At 42.5% G+C, this 26,078-nt stretch overlaps 1 protein-coding gene across 3 annotated transcripts in view; it reads right to left on the bottom strand.

Annotated features, from left to right (window-relative positions):
• rngtt (RNA guanylyltransferase and 5'-phosphatase) overlaps window positions 1–26,078 on the bottom strand; it is a 67,914-nt gene that overhangs the window by 29,766 nt on the left and 12,070 nt on the right. For all 3 annotated transcript variants that reach the window (XM_030782124.1, XM_030782127.1, XM_030782126.1), the window contains exons 9-11: window positions 17,515–17,650; window positions 15,835–15,906; window positions 6,212–6,376 (exon numbers count right to left, since the gene is read on the bottom strand). In XM_030782124.1, the coding sequence (XP_030637984.1) occupies window positions 6,212–6,376; window positions 15,835–15,906; window positions 17,515–17,650 (373 nt within the window). The remainder of the gene's footprint in view (window positions 1–6,211; window positions 6,377–15,834; window positions 15,907–17,514; window positions 17,651–26,078) is intronic.

The raw sequence follows: 26,078 nt of genomic DNA, 5'->3' as shown, positions 1-26,078 counted from the left end.
TTCTAAGCTTCCAAGGAGAAAACATGGAAAAGGAGGGAGGTCACCTGAAATCATATCTCCACAAAACACTATAGGAGTGAACGGAATGATGGTGAGCTTATCCACTCACATGAAAAATGCACGGTGATGCTGAAAAGTCACCTTCACCTGAACTCGTAAACAGAAACAGAAATTTCATGAACTGAATACGATAACAGCTATGGGCAGACCTGCACAGGTATAGCGTCATTCAATTGGTTGAGATAAAAGGCTCGATTTCAAAATGCCTTAGGAACAGGGTGCTTATTCGTCCAACCATTACATAGATCACTGTCTTCAGGGGCAATGCTTTTTCACTCAGTCCACTGTCTGTGCCTGACTCATTCATGAAAATGGCCACCGTGAAATCTGCTCCGCAGAGTTGGAGTAATGAGATGATGCAGTTTCAAAGGGTCAACGGAAAACACACACTTTCTAATTCACTGGTGACCTGCCCCCTTTTCCTGTTCTAACAACTTGGCTTTCGAGAAACCGCTGTACTGTGAAATGCAAGTACACTCACTGGATTAGATGAGAAAAGTGGTTGTTACTCTTAAAAAATCTTCATAATAATGGTTTCAAGCGCACATGTAATGAATGTTTCTCTACCAAAAACAAAAAAAGCGGGGTGATTTGCTTGGTGCAGTTTGGCATGCCACTTAGCAAATGGTCACAGTCTGGCCGGATAAGATCAGTTAAGACACCATCGAGCAGTCCAACAACGAAGTTTATCTGCTCTAGCGCAATGTTCATTTTTGTGTTCCCAGTCCAACAACTGGTATAATGATATACTAAGATACCACTGAGCCATTTTTCTTGAAACTGAAAATGTAGCTCTATCCAGCCTAGTGCCCCAATTCTCAGCAGAATTACAGTATATAAAATCACATGTGATTGTGAATGTGAATCAAAAAACCCCTATATATGAGGAGAAGGCATCTCTTCAATCGAGACTCAGGAACCCTTTTTTGCTGTTTAACGTCAGAGCACAGTTCCCAAGTGGTCAAAGCATCCACAGGAAGAAGTGCATGCGTATTATCAGCTGATTAGTTTTGACTGCAGTTTCTCCTCACTCAGGGAGAGCACGCTGGGCTAGGCGGAAAACTAGGCTCGATGACTCATACAGTGAGGGTCATGGAGCAAAGGCTTGTGGGCAAACTTGGGCCCCCTACATAGCATCGTCGCAACTTAGAGGGTTAGGGTTCAAACGATCGACACAGACACAACAGGGGACCTGAGGCTCTCTCTAAACTCAGATGCAGATTTCAGGAAACTGACGTGGGAGAAGAGAAAGGAATTCCACACAGGCACATACAAATAACTTTTTCATATCTACGATTGGCCTTTGAATCACATACCTTAGCCCTGCAGGCGAAATACACACACACACACACACACACACACACACAAACACTAATGCTGGTGTTTGCAAGTACCACGCCATTGGAAACTGCATAATCTCTTTGACGAAGTCTGGATGAGAGAGTGCTTAAATCCCAGTGCAACTGAGGAAAACAGGAGTTATTAGTCATTGATCCAATCTCTGTTAAAGGCATCGAGACCACAGTCAAACCGCTTATGAGTTACTTTATATTATCTGTTTTTCCATATCTCTGTATGTCCGAATATGATTTGACGACTATGTCAATACTCTCTGAAAACTACTTTAGATTCCCAAACCTCTGTTAAGAATGTCATTTTTTGTGGTGGATAAAGAGTTATTCAAAAAGATAAAGATAAAGAGTGTTATTAGGAAAAGAGTAATTAGAAGAGCAACAAAATGAAAAAGCAAATTGAGAAAAACCACACAGCAAATTATTAACCTGCGAATTCTTCAGAACAGAATCAAACAACCAAAGGAATAAGACAACTCAGAAAATAAACGAATTGATGAAAAATGACAAATTAGAAATAAATTACAGTTTAGAGAAAGCGGTTAGATGAAGTGGTTATTACTCAAAGTGTAAGGTAAAAGACAGTCGATTAATCAGTTTAAAAGCTGGGGTTTTTTTTTTTGTTTCCCCTACTTGCATTTTCCTTGAGCTACTAGTTCTTTTTCACTGTTCCATGTACTTCTATCTTGATGTTTCCACTGCATACCTCTGGTTGTCTCTTTCATACAATGCTTACTTCTACTAACTGTCAATCAACAGAACGGATATAAACAACGCTCTCACTGTTCTTCGGCCTAAACGTTCGGAAAGAGCTCTTCCTGCTGCAACGACATTTATTAATTAGCTAGCTAATTGGGAGGAAGTTCTGGAAGAGATTAAAGATGCCATGACTGAAAAGCCTGACTACATCTACCTACAACTACACTCTTCACCTTCCATTGTTTCTGTTCCCTGGCAGTGACAGGTAATTGCTGTGAACAACAGGGCCCCGCAACAAGACCTTGGGTGCGTTAAGTTTATATTTCACAGTGGTACACGACTATGTAGTTTGAAATCAGCTTCATTCAAAGACAGACAATTATCAGAAACGTAATATCTGCAGACAGTGAAAATATACACGCCCTAAATCTGTTCAGTTTGATCTCACACTGCTCTAGACTTATATTCAATTGTTGGAGTTGAACCTTGGTAGTAAGCAAAGATATTTAGAAATGTAGAAACACACACATATACACACACATACTCATAGACTCATTTGCTCTCATTTTTGGCCCTCTCTGATTTGTTGGCAATGAGCTGTGAATAAAATGTCTTAAGCAAGTTCAGAGAACTCAAACAGAACATCTCTCGTCGTACCAGAGCTTATGTGTGTTTTCCCCACTGTAATCTTACAGCTATGATCCTAGAAGACAGTCATCAACTCCTTCACTTCTGTGGACTGACCAAACTTCAGCCTGTTTCATTAAGCCAACACAGCCCCCCCCCCCCCCCCCCCCCCCCCCCCCCCCCCCCCCCCCCCCCCCGCAAAACAAATATTTGACTGCTGGGCCATAATACCGAAAACAAATTATTCATTCCACGCACACCTGAGAGGGATATCATAAGAATATCATACACTTCAGCAGCCATAAAATTCATTTCACTGGAGGCTTAGTCTGCTACACTTCAGTTATCTTGATTTACAGCTCAATGATGACTGAGTGAGAAACATCAGACTGCAATTTAATGAAGTACAACAATGATCCATCATTTGTCTTTCTGAACTCAATTTCAGATGAAAAGTTTTGGAAAACTCTCTCTTTCTCTATCACTCATACACATATGCACATACACATACAAACACACTCTTCTTCTCAAATCTTCCTCTGGGGACTAAAAGACAGTGTTACTAAATAATTGAGGAAGAACGTGACTACAGACAAAAGCCACGGCAACTGAGACAACACTTTGAAACAGATACGGGGAATCTACAACTAGACATCTTACATCATTATTTGAAAAAAAGGTGGGGTTTTTTTTAACCAAGCACACTGCATAAGACACATGATTTGTGAGACCTGGATATTGGACTGCTAGAGGTTTCACGTATCTGTGGATCAGTTCATTAAAACAGGATGAATCTGGCCCTAGCCCCAATCACAGCAGAGACATTTAATTAACTGAACAAACCACAGTTCAGGATGCTGTTACATTAAAGATCTGGTGTGATTGTAAGTATATTAAATGCTTTTTTGGTACGTTTTTAATGAAGAAGCTTCTGGAGGATATGCCCATGAACTTAAGATATAGCAAGACAGACAAGATAAATTACGTCCAGGCAAACAACACGCTCAATTTATCGCTGTAAGTTATCAAAAGACGTATAAACAAAACAGTCTTCAAAAATATCTTGATTTAGTTACAAATGTGTCTGGCTCTCGCAGATGCACTGATATGACGTTGAAAAAACCTGTCCCAGCCTTCTGTATCTTCTATGTCAAGAACATAACACTATTTATAACAGATTTCAGCCAACACTAAGGCCTCGCCACATCAGCTAAGCTTTTGAAAATCTGAGGAACGAACGCCAGAGCTGAACCTGCCGTGCGTGTGCGTGTCGGTGCATTTCTCTATCCACTGAAGTCCTAATGTGCCTAAAAGCTTCTGGCACTTTCTATTCGTGACACTTAAAAAAAAAAAAAAAATCCCGGATCCTGGAAAGCGACCGTGAGTAAGCCCTCTTCTCGCAGAGTCTACTTCCTCTTCCCCCTTCACTCAGCGTGGTTTTGAAACAACCCTCAGGTCCTCTTCTACCTCACAATGAACCCTCTCCCTCCACTTCACACACAGCTAATGGGCCCTTAACACAGACTGGAGCCCCTGATAATCTAATCCAACAGCTCATCAGTCCCTCGTAAACAGCCACTCTCGATCACACTCATCCATCCCTGATGGTCACCATCAATAACAGCGTGAGCCTAAGCTGATGTATGTGGTCTATAACCTACTCACAGGGTGCTCTGCTTAAGGGACCGATTTGTCCAAAAACTTCTTTAACCGAGTGAGGGAAAGGGCGGCCGGACAGTTTTCCCACTGAGTTGAAGCACGGATGATATATCTCAGATTGTAAAACAGATGTCAAATGTCTGAAGAGTGCACTTAAAACACAGCAAAGAGACAATTTCCAGAGAAGGAAAGAGAAATAACAAAAGCCCTCAGAAGACCACAAGAGTTGAATCTGAGATGGAAATTTCATTCTGCAAATTTCCGGGAAATATCCCACGGAGTGGAAAGCCCGTCCGTTTTGAATGGACAAACCAGATTCCCGTTCCGTGGCTCTTTATTCCGCTAGAACAGAGGAGACGCTGTGCGGAGAGCAGATGGCCGCCAAGGAGAACAATGGAGCTCTCAAGGCTCTGGAGCATTCTCCGATGACTTCATTTCTTGGGCATCTTCAGAGAAAAACCCCACCAAAACAAGACAGGGGCGGTAGGTCACAGAGACTTAACATGGGGGTGGGGTGGGGTGGGGGGGGGCACAGGAGATAGATAGAGGGACAGAGCAGTGATGGACATACTTAGAGGTGGCAGACACATTTGGACTGAACAACTGATAAAAGCACAGAATCCAGCGACAAAGAGATCTATGATACGGCCGGATCCGGTCTGTCTGTGAGAAAATGTTCCTCGCGGCCCCTGACGGATTAGCTCCAGCAGACCCAACAGAAGTTTATCGGCACAAAAGCGGACCCAGTGAATGTCACTGCGCTATGAGAAGGACTGGGCTGACTTAACAGTGAAACAATTTAGCATTGAGGGAGATCAGAGCAGGGTTAATTGCACTATGTCCTTGGATATTCGCCGCATGTCTGTGTTCAGACCTTGGTAACAGAATAACAAGACATTCTGAATAGGACTGTATTTTCCATCATCTAGTTGGCTTTTTTTTATTGAGTGACAGAAATATGAGTGGCTCTTCTAAAAGCCCAGAGTCTAAACACAGTTCATTGTCATGCATTTACATCCAGGCTATTTCTCCTCTATGATTAGAGGATAATTGGAATGAGTCTGAAGGGTGGAACTGAAAGAATTTATTTATTTATTTACTTATTTTGCCTTAGTCACTAACCACTTTCAGACTAAAGTATTTAGTCTCATGAAACGGTGAAATGAAGTTTTTTCGAATCTGCTCCTGTGTTGATAATTACAGAGTACGGACGCATCGTCTCTGAAATGAAAAAGATTAAACTTCCCTGATTAAACATTAGCTTTGAAGAACGCCCTCGCTTGCCTTCGGAGATTTTTCTCTGCAAACGTGTCAGTAACGAATAGACCAACGAGAATGCCTTTGACTAATACAAGCCATTTCACACCTGACACGTTTCAAATGTATGCTGGAGGACATCGATATCTCATAACCAAAACAAACGTCCCTTTTCGCAAACAAAAAAAACAAAACAAAACAAAACAAAACAAAACGAAAACAACGGAAATGAAGGTTAGCGCTACAGAATGTCGTGTGGTTGTGATGCTGTTCGCCGGGTCAATATATTTTGTTGGTGCGTTAGGGCTTATGGGAAGGTTTTACAGAATGCCTTTTAAAACCTGTGTTTGAGAAATCTAGCGGTTTGAGAGGAATGAAAAGATGAAGTCTCCGACATTTCAAAACATCCCACGTCCATTTAGCAACCTTTAAAATTTAATCACACACACAGGCACAAACACGCGCACCTGAATGTGTTATTGAACCTTTGGCAGAGAATGTGTGTTATATCTACTGTATAGGTGTGTGTGTGTGTGTGTGTGCGTGCGTTATTTTACCTTTCGCGCCGCGTGGATGTCGAAGAACGGCTTGTTTCTGACGCTGAAAGGCTCCTTGGATTTGTCTATCTGTCCCATTTTCATCTTCTCCATACGAGGGAAGATGATCTCCTTCTCGATGCACATCAACCTCATGTTAAAATCGCACTGGCCCACGGGCTGACCCTGAGAATTGGACCAAAACACAAGCTCGTTTCAAACAAAGATGAAGCAGAAATCACGGCACACATTTGAATCGCAAAGCGCACACGCTCACAAAGCAAATCTGACTAATTAAAGAACGCCCGATGAACAATGCGAGGGTTAATAAACATTGCCAGACATTCTTTTATTCAAACACTTGCAACCATATAAATTATGAACCATACAGAAATAATGTGGCATTTCCACTCAGTCTTTGGGCTGAGATTGACACATATTTTAGAAGGTGTTTAAAGTCAATAAAAACACGGGGTCAAAAAACACAGACGATCAGAAGCGAAACGCATCTATATAAATGTGAAAATTCAAAATTCTCTTCTGCGTTGTGGGATCGACAAAAGCTAAGCGCTGTGGCTAAAGACAACCCTCAGTGCCTGCTTTCTTGTAATATTTAAATTAGTCAAGTAGTTTAGTCTTGGCTGGTATTTCCACTAGAATAAGAAGTTTATGACACACTTGTGATGGCAATATCATCATGGGAATCTGTCTCATCACAAATTTGTTTTTCTCTAATCTTATGAGATTGCTTGGCGATCTACTGCCATAGCAACCGTAGACCCAGTGCAACAGATCGAGAGAGAGAAAAGAGAGAGAGAGAGAGAGAGACTGTCACAGAGAAGGCGAGTGGGATTGTGTTTGTCCGTAGACTGTGGTTCTACCACTCGAGAGAGCATCAGAGGGGCTGGCAGGTAATGAACATGTATTTAATCAACCCCTCTCAACACTGCCGTTGGCGCCTCGCCACCGTCTCCATGGTAACAGCAAACTCTAATGCTTCTCGCTCCTGTTTTTCTCACACCGTGCAGCTAGGATCAGAACATCCAGCCCTGCCATCCCGGATCTGCTCATGCATGTGAACAGTGCCACTGACCGCCCCCACGCAACAAAGCGTATCCTACCCTCACCCAACCGACCTCCGGCCCCTCCGTCTGACCTTTGGCCCCTGACGGTTGACAAGATCATCTCAGTCTAATGGAAAATTAAGTCTCAAGCTAATGTCCTCCTGATTAGTGAGAGATCTGAACATTAACAGTTGCAATGCAGTTAAACATATTAGACTTCTCATTTCCTGTGTGTGGTATCTGAGAGTGACATGACTGGATAGGTTTGGATCGGACATAAAAGCATGCTTCAACTGCAGCCAGTATTACACTGCATGTCTTACAAAAACGGTTGAACCTATTTGATTCATTTATTTATTTATTTTGCTGCTCTTATGTCATCTCAGTAAGATGTTCACGGTTCAATTATTAATGAAGACATTGAAACTTCTTCTGTTAATCAGCTCTAGGACAGATATTGAGAATGAGAGGATAACAGCATTTTAATGTATTCTGCGCTAATCCCTGTTGTCACATCGCTGATTCTGTTGACTGCGTTTATTTATTTATTAGTAAATATCCAGCGTTCATTTATTCTGGCAAAAGCGAGCCTCAGATGGAAAAGGTCATTGCGGCAATTCAGACGGAGGAGAAGAAAATCATTTTCCTCTAATCAATCAAGTCGTGCGCATGTTGTCTAATCAACAACAAACTCACAACATGCGAAAGCACAATAGGAAAGATCCTCTCAAAATGCATAAAGCACAATGAAGATGAAATATTAACATGATCTGAAGGAGAATGAAGGCAGACGTCCTTCAAAGCAGCGGCACTCAGAAACGGGCATGTCTCTCTGTCTACCAGGGTCTTCAGAAAAACCCTACAAAGCCGTATAACCGGAGCGGACCAGTGTGTGTTTATAGGACAGTTATATCCCTCATAACTGATACAAACACTTGTTACTGTGACATCATCATCATCATCTTCAGCCCCACTCAAATTTGATGCCTCTGACAACATGGCCAGTTCCTTTATTAAACACAATGAATCGTCCAAACCCTGACAAGGGAAAGTGGAAATGGGGTGGTAAAGGGAGAGAGAGAGAGAGAAGGACAGGGGGCATATGTGTGTGTGTGTGTGTGCGTGTGTACATTAGGGGTGTAATGGTACACAGAAATCACTTTTTGGTTCACACCACAGTTTGGACATCACAGTTCGGTACAACGGGGGAAAAAAAGCAACAAAACCCCTCAAACGTTTAAAGGCTAGGTTTCTTTCATTTATTTTGAACAGACAGTGGTCCAAGTTACAGTTTGTTCCACCTAGGGTCATACAGTACCCCCATACAGCCTTTAGTACATTAAAGGTGCCATAGAATGGAAATCACGATTTTCCTTGCCCCCTTTGAATTCACTGAGATGAATGTGCTATGTAAACATTGTTAAAGTATGAAAACATGCATTCTCCTCCTACAGCCGTACGATCTATGTGAAGAATACATGCCTTTCTACTGCCCGCTGTGAATTTGTGTGTTTGTGACGTCACAATTGCATGTGGCCCCCTACAGCAGCGTGTAGCCAATCGTCAGCTATTGACTGCCAGCATTGCCATCTATTATTCATTAAGAAATGAGGTTTGCTTCTTACCACAATGTACCGCTAAACAAGGACATAAGGTCCTTGACAACTTATGTCGAAATGTGTTTGCACCACAATCGGATCCCAAATTGTAGAGAGAAGAGAACAAACCAAGGAGAGAGTGATGAGAGGGTATGGAGAGAATGAGAGGCTCGCGCTTGTGAAATGTGTCTCCGCATTAGGTTCATCAGTCTTCGCAGACAGCGAATAGGCATTCTTCATACGACTGCATGCACCGAACCGTAACATCCGTACCGCGGCAGTTCAGGACAAATACACGTAGCGTTACATGCCTAATATACATAAATGCATATATATGGAGAGAGAGAGAGAGAGGGAGCGAGAGAGAGAAAGGAGAGAGAGAGAGAGAGAGAGCGAGAGAGAGAGAGAGAGCGAGAGAGACCATCTAACTTATTCCCAAAATCAACCTCTGCAGCTTCTCCCCCCCCCCCCCCCCCCCCCCCCCCCCCCACCCTCTGCAATTTCCCAATTTCATATCTTCTCAAGTGTGGCAGCATCAGAGTTTTAGGTCTTGGCTGGTTGCTTGGCAGCTTTCAAGTGCAAATTGCCAGAGAGCAGACAGTGCAAACATGTATTGGGTTTTATAATTGAGCGACTCCTCTGGCCTGCCACATCTCATTTCAAGGAGAGAGGGAATACGAAAGAGGAGAGATGGAAGAACGGAGGGAAAGATGATGGGGGGGGGTGGCAGAAAAGATGTGGGAAAGGATAAAGGGAAAAATGCCAGAAAATATCAGAACATAATGTAATTTAGACATATTAAAAAAAAAAAAATTTTAATTAATTAATATTACAAAAATATTCAAAGAGTGTGAACCAGCAGATTCAAAATGCTTTGATGCTCTGCACTGAATCATCGTCAGCTGGAGTTAAAATATAAAAAGGTACAAAATATTTGAATATTTTTAGTGTTATACTTCAGAGGAAAATGAATCAATTTCACAACAAAAAGGTATCATTGGAGTAGAGCCCCCGAATGACACGGTACAGATCTTTCATGCTCTGAGGATTTTAACCACAGATTCAACCAATCCCTGTTTTTCAGATGTTCAACATGTAGAAATAGGATTTCAAGTGTTACACTGGATTTCTACTGAAGTCAAATTTATTTATAGTAACCAGTAACACAGCTAGTGACTGCCAAATGAGATGTACCCTGACTGGTTAAAGGCAGGGTTACTGGTTTCAGGCAAGCGCAAAACCACTGGCGTGAACTGGCGCAAGAACCTTTCCACATAAAACGGATGGACTGGACTGTTGGCGGAAAATCCGTCGGGGGACGAATCGAATCAAACTGGCCGCGATGAACTGGCATTTTAGACTTGGCTCATCCTCGCCTGGACAAAGTCGCACGGCGCCGGCCGCGGGAGTCGACGTGTCCTTTGGTTGCGCATCATCAACAAGCGCCCCCGCACCGAAAAAAAAAAAAACCAAAAACAAAAAAAAAAAAACAGTGTGCTTCCTTTGAGGAGGCGTAAAGCAAAGAGCCTCAGAGAACCTGAGTTCCAGCACATTCTCCCACTCGGCCGTACTCTCGCTCTTTCTTCAGCTTCAAACTGTGCGGTGGGTGGATGAGAAGTCCATATATAGAAATGTCTTAAAAAGCGTATTCGTGTGTGGGGTACGTACGTATGTGCGTAAATGGGGATTCCCGGCAGTGATACGGGTGAATGAGTTAAGACACACGTTGACGTTGTTTTTGAACTCTCTGTGCATTTAACGTGGGTTGTCTTTTCTTTTTGTCTCTCTTCATTTTTTTTTTTTAAAGCGGAAGCCTACGGGGGCAATCAGAAGTGTATCGTTTTTTTTTTTTTGTTTTTTTTTTGGGGGGGGGGCGGGGGTGGGAGGAGGCGGGGGGGTTATTTCCTTTCCTTCCTGGAGGTCATCACACCAGCAAATGTTAATTTCAAGAGGAAGATCAATGTGTGATCACAGACCAAACAGCTTATATTTTCACCCAGCAGGAGCGAAGAGGGAAGAAAAAAAATGACACCTCCAGATACTCTTAAACGGAACGAATATGCACTTCGGCAATATTGAGGAATGGAGGAGTCTGAAAGCCAAAGCCTTAAATAAAAAAAAAATAAAAAAAAAATGTCTCAGCGCCTGGTACACTCTCGCCAGACTAATAAAATTATCACCATATTAAATGGCTGCTGTAAAAAGGGATTAAGAATATGCTAAGAGCAAAAATTACTTTTTTGTGTTTTAAGAAGATTTATTATGTAAGCAAATCAAACTGTTAATGCCTTTCAATGGTGGAGCAACTTTCTATCGCCTTTTTGTTTTTTTCCCCTGAGTATACGATTAGAAACTGTTGTCCTGGAAGGACCGGGACGGGCTTTGCAGATCTTCAGGTTTCTTGGTAACTGGAAATTTGAGGTAAGACAACTCATAGATCCTGTGATGGTGACTAGTAGCTGATCTAATTAAAATGTACCCAACCCTATTATTGGTGCAAAAAAGACCAGGGCACCTTTTTAAAAATCTGTGTAAATGTGAGTGAAATTCAAGTGGCGTACATGACAGCAGCATAACACAACATCCCAGAGGCCTTTAGACATTACACAGAAGAGTGCTGGACCCAGAAATAACAAACAAGGCTTACGTGTTCCAAGAACAACAACCATAACAACAACTGGTAGCATCTCTGACAAATTTTGCGCCATCTGTCCAAAAACAGCATGACGGATGAAGCGGCCGCGAGAGACATTTGTCTGGTAATAAACAGCAGTTTTGAGCATTAGCGACGCCTGCCTTACTAAATTTTTTTCTAATTCTTTTTTTAAAGTCTTCATCAATCCTACATGTGCTGTTCTGCCAAAGCTTCAATAAAACACACTCCAATTTTTCACTCAATGAACTACAATCACCAAAAAAAAAAAAAAAAAACTGGAAAAAGACCATCGCAAAATGGCAACGGTTAGGGCTAATTTAATCATTCAAATGGGCAATTCTCAAGACTGCACTTCAGCTGGATGTCAAAGAGTAGCGAGGACAATTACATGCTCTAATTCTGCCAATTTTACAGGCAGGAAAACATCACACAATTCAATCCAGCAGAGGTAACGGCAAATGAAAGCTGAGGGTATCAATGCTAACTTGGTGGAGTCTTCTAACTGGATTGAGCAAGTGTAAAAGTACATGCTAATCTAGAAATTATGCACCCCAGTACAAAAGCAGAGCGGGTCAATGGAGATAAAAGGAAAAGCCTGTTTAGGAGAGAAGCATCAAATCCACTCAGGAACAATTTGAAGACTTATATGACAGCTCAGTATGGTTAAATTTAAACAGAATATGAGCAAAAATCTATCTAAGCTGGTTTGTTCAAGGACATGCATCTGGAAAACCAAATATCTATAAAATTAAGCTGTAGTTGAGACACAGGAAAAGAAAACAAACTCTGAGACCAGAACATATCCTTTGTCATCTAGTTTGACAGGATTACTGGTGCAAATGAACAGAAATAGCATTGTATGAAAAGGCAAATTTGAGAAGAAAAAAAAACGATAACAGGAGGGAAAAGGCAAGGTAGTTCGAGATAAAGACTGTAAGGGAACAAGACTGGAAACTTGAAGATTTTATGAAAAATATCCACAGCTTTAGGGACTAGAACTTAAGTTAGAATTGAACTTTTTCTATTCTTTCACTCTTCATCTTATTTTTCAGGTACTAACAACCTTCAATTTGAATGCAGTCTGCATGACTCCGCCAGTCACAGAGACTCAGTAGCAGGTGCACTTTTAATTTATTTATTCTTTTTTTTTTTTTTTTTTTTTTTTAAAGAAAAGTGGCTCCAAGTCTTTTTTTGACAAACAGGGGCGTTAGAGCCGTGATGATCAAAACCCGTGCGAAACATTTTCTCGGCTTAGTCAGGTTGACCGTGCGAGAGACAACGCCAACAAAGCCATATGTGTAGAGACTTTGGACTGGGCCTGTGTGTGTGCCTCTGGGCCTGTCATACCACCGGAGAGAAAACCACGTGTTTAGAAACTACAGTTCAGATACTACTCTCAGGAGCCCAGCCATGCTGCTTGGTTATGAAGAAACTGCTCATGCAGAAGGTACCAGAACCAACAGTCATTCTAGGTGTCACGTCTTAATTGTCTCTCCTCAAAGTGAACAGTGATGCTCGTTTTATCCCCAAAAGCAAAGTCTGCCAGTTTGCCATTTACAACACACCTGCTATTGTAGTTTCATTCTGTCTTGGATGAGTTTTTCTTTTTTTTGGCAGAATATTGTTTCGATTAGGTTCTTGCATTTTCAATTTTTGTTTTTTTGAACACTCCCTAACTAAGAAGTTATGTCGAATCATCGCCTGGACAATGCCGCAAGCTGAGTAAACGTCTCCACAGACCTTTGTAATGATTTGAAATGAGTAAGACGGAAATGTACATCACATATATGTCAAATGCAGCCATTGAGAATCCTATCAAGGTCCATTTTCCATCATACATTAGGAACTCACCGTCTCCAATGATCTCATTCGATAATAGTTTGCTATCTTGCCAAGAGATGCATTTACTTTATAGCTGCAGACGGATACTGTTTAGCTCTGTCATATCTGTTAATCTACTCTACTGATATATGTTGTTGACAAAGTAAAGGAAGGAAAAAAATACATACTGACATCTCTGTAATATCTTTCAACTGAACAAAACACAGAAATTACTTGGCGATGACGTTCAATCAGCTAAATGAACACAGCTGTTGACAGACATAGCGTTTTACAACAACTACCCAAATGTAACGTGTTACTGTCTCTGCCAATGTTACAAACAAGCGCCAATTGACAACTTTTTTTTATTGCAAGGTGACACAGTAATGTTTCAGAGAATCAATAACAAAGTTGTATTTCTTCCAGAAACTGAAATAATTGACGGTTTTCTTTTCTCAGAACAAGGCCACTGTTTAGGGCCAAATAATTTCATGTATGAAGAGAAAAATTACATTCATATTTTCATACTGACACAGAACAGCTGTCCATCTCGCCCAATGCAGAAACACAGCTGCTACACTTTGACGAGGAGAAAGAATGACTCCATCTTAAAGGTGTTTCATTAAGAGTGGATTAAGAATATCAATGACCATTATTCAATGTTCAAAGTGACTCTATTTTGTTTCTTTAGGCCTCAGAACTCCAAATGACTAATTATAAATCTTATACGCTCATTCTTTCCACTAACAAAGGTAATTCTCGGTTCTACTGTTCATACTGGTGCATGTTCCCTAGTGATTAGGTAGAGTGAGGTATGTTAGAATAATGGATAGACGGTCAATTTCAAAGCAATTAGCGATGGCTCGGGACACCGTGTGGAGATGCTAACCTTTGCTGCCACTTGCCCCCCCCTCCCCCCGATCCGACACCCTGACGCGAAGCCCAATAAGACTTCTATTGAGCACGTGCGTGGACAAGAGATCAATCAGCGACAGGAGAGAGGAGACTCACAAAGAGCTTCATCTCGCTTCATTGAACGCATCATTTCTCCTCCTAATAGGCCTTAAGAGCGAGATGGAGGACCACACAGTCAGCCCGTTCCGCGCCGTCCATCTCTCCCCCCTGACGGACCGACACGAAACCGCGCGAGGTATTCGTTTTAGCCCGTTGTCTCCTGACGGCCTTTACGCTCGTCACCCTCAGCGATCGCAACGCTCGTGAGCGCAGGGCATTTAAAAAAAAAAAACAATAGCGATAACAACGTGAGCGTAAAGAAATGTGAGAATATAATTAGACAGCGAGACCGCATATTTTCCGCGCCACGGTCTCGTTGGCTGTTAACACAACTTTTAAGTGGATAATCATTAGTTTTCAGCTGAACAGTGAGGAGAGCGGCGTAATGTAATAACAGTTACTTCTGTGGTAAGCTGGATGTGAAGACCCTTCCGGGTGGGGTGGGGGTGGGGCGTGACTCAAGGTTACGTCAAAGGTGCTATCTGTAGCCCAAGCACGTCTGCGAGAGTGGAGCATGGACATGTCGGTGTGCAGAGGTGTCAAATAATAAAATCAGAATGCTTTCAAACAATCGTCCACCCAGAACTGTGAACCAAGATAGATGTCCCACCATAATGTTTTCTTGACTGGGAGATGGGAGTTCAGTAACCGTTTATAACCCTTGTGTTGCCATGGTGAACACAGCTTTTAAGAGAGCCGTTTGACTTGTAAGGCTTACACCGAGCACGCTCCACCAGGGTGGCGCATCTCTTTAAATGGGTTCGCTTTCATCTGACACATTGACTTCAGTCATTAAAATAATTAGCACTTAAAGATTGCAAGAGTTCCATATGTTTAGCCTCTAAGGCATCAAAAGCTACATTAAAAGTCAAACTTTTGCACTTATGTTTATAGCATTTTTTGTTTGTTTGTTTTTTCATCCAAAATATATTTAAATCTACGAGTGCTATGCCACAAGACTAGCAATGTTAGAAAGAGAAAGGCGACACTACCTTTCACACAGAACTTCACTCTACACACACACACACACACACTTTCACAACACCAGAACAGGTCCCTGTGTGCACTCTTTGCTCTTTCTCAACTGCCACACAAACCAAGAAGTCCCAACGTAATACTGAAACAAACACATATACACACGCACACACACACAAACACACACACAGGTACACGCACACAAACGCAAACACACACACACACACACGCACATGGCACACACACACACACACACACACAGAGCACGCACACACACGCACGCACACACACACAGCATGCACGTGCACACACACACACACACACACAAACACATACACAAACACGCACACGCACACGCACACATACACACACACACACACACACACACACACAAACACAGCTTCTGTGAGCTGCTGTACCAAAGTCAGATCGCCCATAAGTTACTTCATAAAATGGCCTCAACTGACAGATTTCATGAACACTGAGAGATTTTATTTGACTTGTGATGGCACTTACTTTGAATTTGACGATGTCATAAATCAGGTAACGTGGTACTGGCTGTCCGTTAACCTTGTCGATAATCATCTCCTGTAGTGAGAAAGCAGACACAGAAAGCGTGAGAGAGACAAAGTGTGTGAGTATGTGCACGTGCGGGTGAGAAAGAAAGTGTGAAGGAAAAAAATTGTGTGTGAGAAAAGGAGAAAGAAGAGAGAGAGAGAGAGAGAGAGGAACGTGAACGACCCAAAAGGCACGAACATTTTCCACGCCGTCAAAGGAGTGTTTCTGCAGTAAAGAAAATTTCTGCAATATGAAGTATGGCGACAGCTCTCTGGAGGACCGAAAAAGAAAGGAAAGAAGAAAGAAAAAGAGCACACAATATAAGAGGAAACTGAATCATAAGAAAGAAGGTGAGAAACAGAGATGGAGAGAGAGGTAGATTGGAAGGGATATCAGCGAGGTTGAAAGCATGTCATCAATTATTCCCTGTGAGAATCAGGAAAACGAAGTACATCACACTCACACACACACACAAACACACGCAAGCATACACACAGACACACACTCTCTTTCAAAACTCTTACGTAACTACCACATGCGTGGGTGTGAAGAGAGAGCAAGAGAGAAAAAAGACAGTGTTTGAGTAAATGTCCTCTCTGACTCTGCATGTATCAAGAGTGAATATTAACAGGACATTTTACGCTATGTCAGGGTTGAGGGAAGTTCATCCAGAATTTTTCCCGAAAAAGCCGTAGAGCCGAACCTCAGAGGGCAAAGTAATCACCGAGGCGAAGAAAGGCTCTGATGAGAGGCACACGGGTAAAACTCTGTGACGATACCACAGTGGGAACGCTTTTGTTTTTGCCCGAGTGTCGTGAAAATTCCCGGACAAAAAAAAAAAAAACGACATCAGAATCAACAGCCCCATCAATCTCAATCTTTACTGCGAGGAAACAGCTGCTGTGAATCAACAACATTTCAATAACACAAACGGGTCTGCACAGAGGGCTAAAACCAACAGAAACCCCTCATCCACCGCTACGGCTTTCATGTGAAAATCGATCTCCGGGGGCCAAAATCGGTCAGAGCAGAGAGAAAGAGAGAGTGAGGGAGTGGGAGAGAGGGAGAAGGAAAGGAAGAAAATACAACAGATGGAAAAAGAAAGCAGGCACAGAAGCAAGAGAGAAAAAGGATAAATTTATAGAGTGACACAGAGAAGTGGGGAATAAGAGTGTGCGAGTGTGTGTGTGTGTGTCTGTGATGCACCTGCAGTTGTATGTATCTCTGATGAGTGTATGCTCCTCACTGGAGTGTGATAATGCAGTGCAGCCGGTCCAGTTTATTACAGGGGTGGACATCCGCCCCCTCTGGAAGAAGATTACTCACCACAGGAGGATAGACAGCCAGGACAATAACAGATGGATTGGAGGGTATTTTAGTACACTGTTTGGCAGCTATAGGCTGCTCTTCTTGCTATTACACTTTGGTTAATGAGTGGTCAAATTAAGGCTGGGAAATAGACTGTGTTTCGCCTTACAGCACCATGGGGTGTTTGCTGATAAGTCAATGTTGCTGTCAATCATCTATAAACTGACCAATCACGCGACACGAGAGGCGAGGGGCATGATAGATGGGCATGGCTGGCAATGTGACTATAAAACATGCGAGAACTAGACTCTGAAATGCTGATAAACTTACACCATCAAGTAATGTGTTGGAGAGGTGTTCACGTAGATCCTTCCGGAAGGGAAACTCCAGATTGGCTATATGGAAGACGCTGTTGTCTCTGTCAATCATGTAAACCTCATTTTTCCCGTCGATCAGCATCATATAACTGTGAAAGGGGGAAAAAAAAAACCACAATCTATTAATATTTACATATACAAAACAGACTGATACACAAAAAACTGGGTAAACAAGTAAACAGTGCAACAAATTATCACACTGTTGGCACTACTGTCAAGTGGAGTGTTCTGGTCGCAGTCTGAAAGGTTTTGTGAGCCATAACAAACATATAAGCGTAAATACTAAGTATTTCTCAAAGTTCAAAGTTTAATCAATAATTCAGAAAAGATCCCATTATGAACTTAATGTAATCGATCGCATAAAAACCAAAAGCCTGCAACAAAACATTTTTAGCTAAAACAAAGCCCCACTTTACTTAAAACACGAGTCTAAACAACCCCACAGAAACGATGAAAACCCAAGAGGAGGCTTGGTAATGTGATTGCTGGCATGGCGGGGATGACAGAAAACCACCATGATGCCAATTACGTGAAAATGGCAATTTCTTGAACCTGATTTGATATAATTGTCCTTTTTATGCCCCCCCCCCCCCCGACTAATAATGACCCCTTTAAAAAAAATCACCTCCCATTAAATAAATTAAGGATCCAGTATGCATAACCTTACTCCAACTTTCATCTCAAACAACACTCTGGGGTTTGATTACCTGAGTCATACCGGCCCCCCCATTCTCTCCACACATTAGTAAAAGTGCATTAAAACGCTACTCTTGCTGTCAAGGGCCTCTGTTTGAGTGCTTTTTACCTCTGTTTTGGCATAACAGGGCGCAGTAGCATAAAGGTTGCTGTTTCAGAGAGTAGCAGAGTTGTTTTAGTCTTGAGTGTTAGTGCTATTCTTAATCCTGTCCTTCTTGAATAGGTAAACCACAGCAGGGGTCCGTCACAGAAACAAAATGAACTTCCATCTACAACCTTCACCGACTTAACAGAACAACTGAATGACAACATCTACAAATACAGCTACAAATACAGCAACAACAAAAAAAAAACATAAATAAGTAAAAATAATCACTGTGCATTGTCACCCTACACTACTGTCAGGTCCGTCGTTTAAACACTGGACAGTTCAGCACAACAGATTCACTCAGGTCAAACACGAGTTCCTTAAAAAAAAAATCACTGTTTATCAAACTTGATAAAACGATCACGTAATCCAAATGTTACAAAGGTTCCTCACAATCTTTCATAACCAGGATTTCTTTCATCATTAACAGAATCAGCGACAACCAAACCCAAAATTACGGCAGCTACACAATCTTTCAGGACACAACACAGTGTTCGTGCATAAATTGAGCCACGCAAATCTGCAAACCTGACAATCCACACCATCTAAATAAAGACTGCGAGTAGAAATCAGCCCTCTAGATGACTGACATCACCTAAAGGCCAATGCATTTAAAACTGCCCGACAAAGGCCAGCCCACTGGAGCTGGGCTATGGTAGACACCTTTGGCAGTTTTTTTCCTTGCATAAGTACTACAAACCTCTTCACCTGCTGTATGTATGTATGAGGGTACTCTCTCCAAAAAAAAAAGAATAAAAGAATCTGTTAAATGGAAACTCTAATGGCACATTTCACCTTATTAACACAGATGGCCGGCACGACATCACAGGCTCCTCTGAATTGTCTCTAGTCTTTGTTCTTTCACTCCCGTCAAAATGTCATCTCTCACACCTCCCAAAGGAATGAAGCCAAAGCCACAGGACCGTCTCTGATTGGACGTTTTCTAACTTAAGTTCAAACTTGTGGCGTGGAGGTCAAAGGTGCAGTGCTCTATTGCTCAGCTGTCTGGTGCTGGGTAACAATGATGATGGAGGGACCAATTAGGGGGTTTGTGATTGAAATGGGACTTGGGGCTGAGGTGTGAAAACGAGGGCTCCACAAGAGACAGACTGAGGCAGGAGTGCAAAACAAGTCCTGTCTGGAGCTGCAACACTGTCATACTCTACAGATTTAACACACATACAAACACGCTACAGCAAAAAGTTTACTCAAAGTCATAGTTCAATACTGTGAGCTGTTGTCCTGTAGCAATTATTTCATTATTTCACAGATGTCCTGAGACTTCCCAAAAAGGCATACATGAACCTATGAGTTGTGTACCACTTCAATACAACTGAGGAAAGCAAAGGCAAGAGCTAAAGATGTCCTTAAAGTGTGTGTCACTGATGCCACATCTGCTGTCTGCCTCTAACTGCCGTATGCTGCTTTTCTCTCCAGAGAGGAGAATAGGGGGAAATGGACTCAGATCAGTGTGACCGCATTTGAACCTGCCCCAAATAAAGGAGCTCAGCCTCAAGGCCACTGGGCGGAGTAATACTAGAATGTTAGAATACTTCTCTACAATGTTACAATGATTGTTCTACAACATCAGTGTTCTCTCTTTCAGGTTCTCTTTGGAGAAGGCTACGTATTCTAATTAACACATTCCCACACACTCTCAGTCATTAGCCTGATTAAAGTGCGTTATCAAATCAGTGCAACTGTGTCGGACTAATTGCCAGAAGGTTTTCAGTGAACCAGAAATTTAATGCAGACAGCCAGACTGACTCCTCCAGTTGGAAATGAACCCTCATTGACAAAAAAAAAAAAAAAAAAAAAGAGTGAAAAGTGTGTGTGCGCACGCGCGCGTGTGTGTGTGTAAGTGGGATGAAGCAACGCCATTCCACCGTGTCAAGAGAGGCACAGATGGATGATGGATGGAAATGCTCTTTTTTTCCCCCACTCTGAGATTATAGCTACAATTCAGCATGTCTCCCTAGTGCATCAAGCCTGTGAGAGCGAGAGATATAAAAACAAGGGAGCTGAGGATGCGTTGAGATTTTTAAAAAGGAAATTTTAATAATTGAGGCAGAAGACTGAGGAAAGATTCAATATGGACTGGCAAATGTTGATTCTTGTCTCACCGCTTCAGCATCCTTCTAATGTTTAAAGAGAGAATTTTAATAAATGAGAGCACAGAAACTTTGAGAATAAATGGAGGGAAGTTGCAATTTTGAAGGTAGAAATGAGCTTACTGCTAATTAATTTCGACTTCCACAAGCTTGAAGAAAACGCATTAACATCTTAAAGTGCTCAATAGCCAAAAAAAAAAAAAAACCACGGCGCTGTCAAACTTTTGGTAGTGAATGATGCTTGTTCCTATCACTTTATGACTGAGTAGCAATATGGTTGGCTTACCTAATCGGCACAGCGTTCTGTAATGTATAATATGTTCTAGAACATTGCCTTGCACCATCTGCCATGCTGTCTGTGCCGTGGGACAACAGGAGGGAAAATACAAGCCTCTCACTTCACAGAGACACAACTAAATTCATATGATAATGTCAAGCAGCAGAACCGTCCTTATTGCTGATTTCCTGTCATCCTGTCACCTTGTCCTCATTACAAATGTCAACTTCATGTCGTGTAACTCTTATGCACTTGATTGTTACCAAACTCCTTCTTGCTGCGTGACTCCAGTGTGGCGTAACCTAATACACATTTTCTATTATGTATTTTCAGGGGTCAGTGTGTTGGACGCAACCATCTAGTACCAGTTTGAATCAACTTTTGCCCCCCGCAGTGTCAGATTCAACCCGTGTCAGAAACGTCTCGCGGGAGTGTTGTTCCATGCTGATGAAACAGTATCATGAAATTGCTGCGGATTTGGAAAGCGGCACAATCGTGACGCAAACAAACCCGTTCCCTTTAACCTCTTAAGATTCTCGGTCGAGCTGTGGGCTGGATACTGCACAGACAACTCAAGGAAAGTAAACTTACTGTCACGCTCCTGGAATCCTCCAGAAAAAAAAAATATGCGCTGTGTAAAAAATGGCACATTATCCTCCTGGTAGAAGCGGTATGTACCTGCTCAGTAACGACGCTGAGATACGCCGGGGCGTTCAAAGATTCCTCCATTGGCGTAAAAGGAGCGAGTGTGTGCCAGGAAAACATTCCTCACACTGTTACACCATCGCCACCCGCCTGGATGGTTGACACAAGACAGGATGGATCCACGGACTCACGCTGCTTACAACAGACCTCCAGCATAACGGAACTCACAATCGATACACCAGCATGCATAATGTTCTTCCACAACTCAGATGTCCTGCTCTGAGATGAATGGAGACGCTTCTGCTTATTTTTTAACTGTCTTTGTCGTAAAACAGTGTCGTTGTCCACTGCTACAGTCAATCTGTAACAAAGATGGACGAGTTAAAGCCCCTGAGATGCTCAGACCACCTGTTTCGCCAGTTAGTTGCGATAATTCTTGATTTCCTCCTGCAACCTTTCGTATCAGGAAGGTGTTTGACTGGATTTTCGTCCCTAACTGGATTTTTGTCGTATCATTCTCAGAAAACCCACAGCACTTCCTTAAACAGTTGATCTGTTCCCTCTAGCACAGATGATCGTACCCTGCCCAAAGTCACTTAGGTCATGTGTACTGTTAAACCTAACCGGAATGCTAAACTAATGTTAAACCAAACAGCAACTGGATTCAATAACGTCTGACAGCCTGCTTCATGTAGCAAGCCTAAGCAACATAACAACGGCTGCATGGCCCATTTTCAGGGGAAATAATCTGGCCACTATGTGTGTTTTAGTTTTGCAGGCTGCGCTAAAGCCAGCTTCTCGCAAACAACGCAAACCAAACGTGTTTAAGAGTGAGTCTGACTTTCCTCTTTCGGTGCAGAGGAGTTGAGCTCACAAAAAACCCCGACGTCAAGCGAGACGGCGCCGTCACACCTCTCAGCGCGTACGGGAGAACAAAGGCGAGCGGAGCGACTTAAAATGGAGTGCTTTTATAGAAAGGGGGTTCAGACCTGTAATCACATTCTCATCATTACATTGAAACGAGTCCAGGTCGCTTGGGCCCGGGAAAATGGTTCTAATAGCCCTCCACATCCTGCTAAAGTCAAGAGATCAATATGAGCTGCTCCGGTCTGACCCTCCCTGGCAGCTCTCCATTCAAAATAATAAGAAAGAACGCAATGAGAGAGCAATGAACATTATTCTACGGAGACGGGGAAACGGGAAGAGAGCGAAAGAGCCAGAGATTGGCGGCGTCGGCAAGAGTGCGAAGCACAAATGGAACAGGAGGTCCGGAGTGGTTAAAAACTTTTATAAAAGAAAGGGGGGGGGGGCGGGGGGGTTTACAGACAAATCACACGCTGCAAGAGGTTCAAGCGAATCGTGCCCGGTTAGGCAACAACATGCGGCTACAGCTGTGCGAGTGACTGACAGGAACGCGGTAAGATCTCTCAGACTGACGTTGTTAAAAGATTAAAAAAAAAAAAAAAAAGTAAATAAGTATGTGGGTCAGGATACCTATCATGTCTCTTTTGACTTCCATGCTCTCATCTTTTACCTTTCAGAACCATACAGAATACAGAATGTTTGTTAGATAAAAGACAAAAAAGGGAAATCGTTCAACCCCACCAAAGGGTCTTGCTAAACCAAAGGCATCGGCCCTCTCTGCATATCAAACCGGGCCGAGCGTCTTTGTACTGCGGCAAGGGAAGCCCCGTTCGACCAGAGGAAAGGTGGGGGGGGGGGGGCGTTATTACTCACAGAGCTTGGAAAGGCTTCCTGCAGTCTAATAGGCCAGTTAGCACATATCGCTTTTAAACTGATCTGTGGTGAGCTCCAGCATACAAAGCCACTCATCTAAGTCCCAAGTGGGTGGCGCGTGTCTTCCCGGAAAGTTGTAACCCATCAAAAAAAAAAAAAAAAAGAAAAAAAAAAAAAAGGAGGACGATCAGTTAAACCGGTGAGGAATCGTAAATTAGAGAGAGGACGTTTGGTGTGATGCAATGGTCCGAAAGCATGTCTTCCCCCTTGCGGTTTAGGCGAAGATTCGTATGATGAATGCGGTAAGGTGCCAATTTTCGTTCTCCGCCTCTGCGGATCTGTCGGCAGGCAGTGTTGTGTCTAACGATGTCAGGGGAGGTATCGCAAAAGGGTGTGACATTGTGGCCAGATGGAGTGACAAGCTCTCTCCTTCCCCTGGGAAACCAGTTGAAATCCAGCAGCTTTGCACATCATTAGAGACATGTCCTCAAGCAGAACTCAGAGGCATGGACCACCTTAAGACCCCACATCAAAGAGAAGGGAAAGGGTATAAAATGGCAGATTTTCAGTCGTTTAAATAGACAGGCAATAATAAGAGATTCAATCAATTAAAACACTGCCCGGTAAAATACCATATGTTATCAGGCAGAAGTAAAAGAGAACAAAAGCAATAGAGCTTGGGAGCAGATAGGTGAGGCAAAATATTGACCATATTTCCAAAGACATAAAGTGAATTTGAGATACCATCTAATCTGCTTCTTTGCCCATTGTCCTGAATTGTTATTCATTTCTGGCCACAGTCTTGAGGGGCAAATAAGAGAGAGAGAGAGAGAGAGAGAGAGAGAGAGAGAGAGAGAGAGAGAGAGAGAGAGAGAGACAGAGAGAGAGAGAAAGAGCGAGGGAGTGCGTAAGTGAGGGAGTGTAAGTGAGGGAAAGAGAAGAAGCGGCTTGTTCTTCCTTTGCTGTGGCTGTAAGATAAGAACCGTATCGATAATTCAAGGTATCACGTCGACGCGGCTGCCACCGGTTCTTCCTCTGCACTTTGCCGAAGCAGAAGTGGACGGATCAGTCAGTCAGTCAGCGACAGTCCGTGTCACTGCAGCCTCTCCTCTCCACAGCCAGGCAGTGACTCCTCATTCTCTTCTGTCAGGGCAAGGATGTCCAAACCTCCCATCATCCAACACTGCTGTCCCTGCTATTCCAAAACTACATGGCATGTGCCGCCACACAATCACTAATGCCTCCCATAATTCTATAACCACTTTCCATCTTTTACTGTGTAGAGCAGGTTTTCATGTTCATCCATGAAGTCATATAAAGACACTTTTTTAGCCTGTCCTCTAAGGGCCTTGTAAGTTTGACAGTCAACACTAATTGCACTCTAAAAAAAGATCCAAAGCCTCAGTGTAAATAATGTACTATTTAAATTTTCAAAAGAGGATTCAGTTCAAAAAAAGTGAGATAGGCAAAACCTGAGGTAAACACATTAAGACAGTTGGTAATCGCATAATGCTGTAATTTCAGCACCCTATTTTTAGGCTTTAGTAAAGCGGAAAAAAAATAATAATAAAAAAAATATAGTAATTAATGGAATTCTTGGTTTTAGTTTGTGAATCTTCAATACATTTTACCGGCTTAGAATGTGAATATTAAACTCTATACACGAGCAGTTATCATGCAGCATGTGTATTATAAAAACAAGTTCCCAAGGAGCGGGGAAATGTCCACAACCAATTTGGCCTGAACACAATCTGGCTCCAGAGACTTTTATCCATTTACAACAGAAAACACATTCACAACTTAAACTGTACACAGAACAGTGTGCTGAATACTAAACAGCTCAGATAAGACCACCCCCCTTCCTCCAATCCCAGGATTTTGCATAATCCATGAAAAAAAAAATCCCTGCAAGCTAAATTAACACTATTTTCAAGCATGGAAATCCTTTTAAACTGCTGGTGCAAATAGGTGTGCGCCCAAAAATTCACATCACATTTTATCTCGCTGCCCCAATGGATCCTAAATTTAAAAAGCCATATTGTCGAGGTTGAGCACATGTTAATCAATATGACTCACTTTCTGTTGTTAATGACTGCCGCTGAAGGGAGATTACAGGCAGAACTAATCACATCACAGAGGTCATATGGCTCCATGCAAACACTACAATACCCTTGCCTCTGACCCGGGGAGGGTGGGTAGTTTACTGCCATCTGTCTATGTCTTAATGAAGGCTGGCTATTACATTTGTATCAGCTTTACATGAGTGTGAGAGAAAGACAGAAACTATAAGTAATACACTATTTTACATCTGTGGAATCTAACTGGGTACAGGGTCCTGGGTACACTCCACCCAAACTCAAAGAGGACAGCACTTAAATCAAGCGAATAAACTACCTGAAATACCAAGTTATAACTGACAAACAAGATCACTGATAAACAAGACCTTCTGGACACAACACACAAGATTGGTAGGAAAACGTGTCCTCTCCCACAAAACTATTCAGTGCTAATCTGTAACGTCCTCATAACACGTTCACAAAAGGAAAAAAGAAAAAAAGAAAAGGAAGAAATAAAGGGAAAACAACCCAAAATGAAGCTAGCCATTTCCCCCCTCAAACAGCATTTCCATAATATTACGCGTAATGCTCTCAAAATAGGGCTATTACATCTCAACAAGAGAGCGGCATTCAAATGAAGGACGAGACCCACTTCTCGGAGAGAGACAAAAAAAAACAACCTCTTCTTCTCCATCACGTGAGCCTACCGCTGTCGCCGGCCATCCTCCGAGAGAGGAGGAGAGGCTCATTACACGATCCCCGACATAAAAACAGAATGCAAATAAAGCCAAGTCCAGACTTCACAACACTAGAGCCAATATTTCCGCCGTCACGCTTCGTGTATCC

This window comes from Chanos chanos, chromosome 8 (genome assembly GCF_902362185.1).
Source record: "Chanos chanos chromosome 8, fChaCha1.1, whole genome shotgun sequence".
NCBI lineage: Eukaryota > Metazoa > Chordata > Actinopteri > Gonorynchiformes > Chanidae > Chanos > Chanos chanos.
Note: the sequence above shows the minus strand (reverse complement) of the source record. Positions and strands in the feature narration are given on the sequence as shown.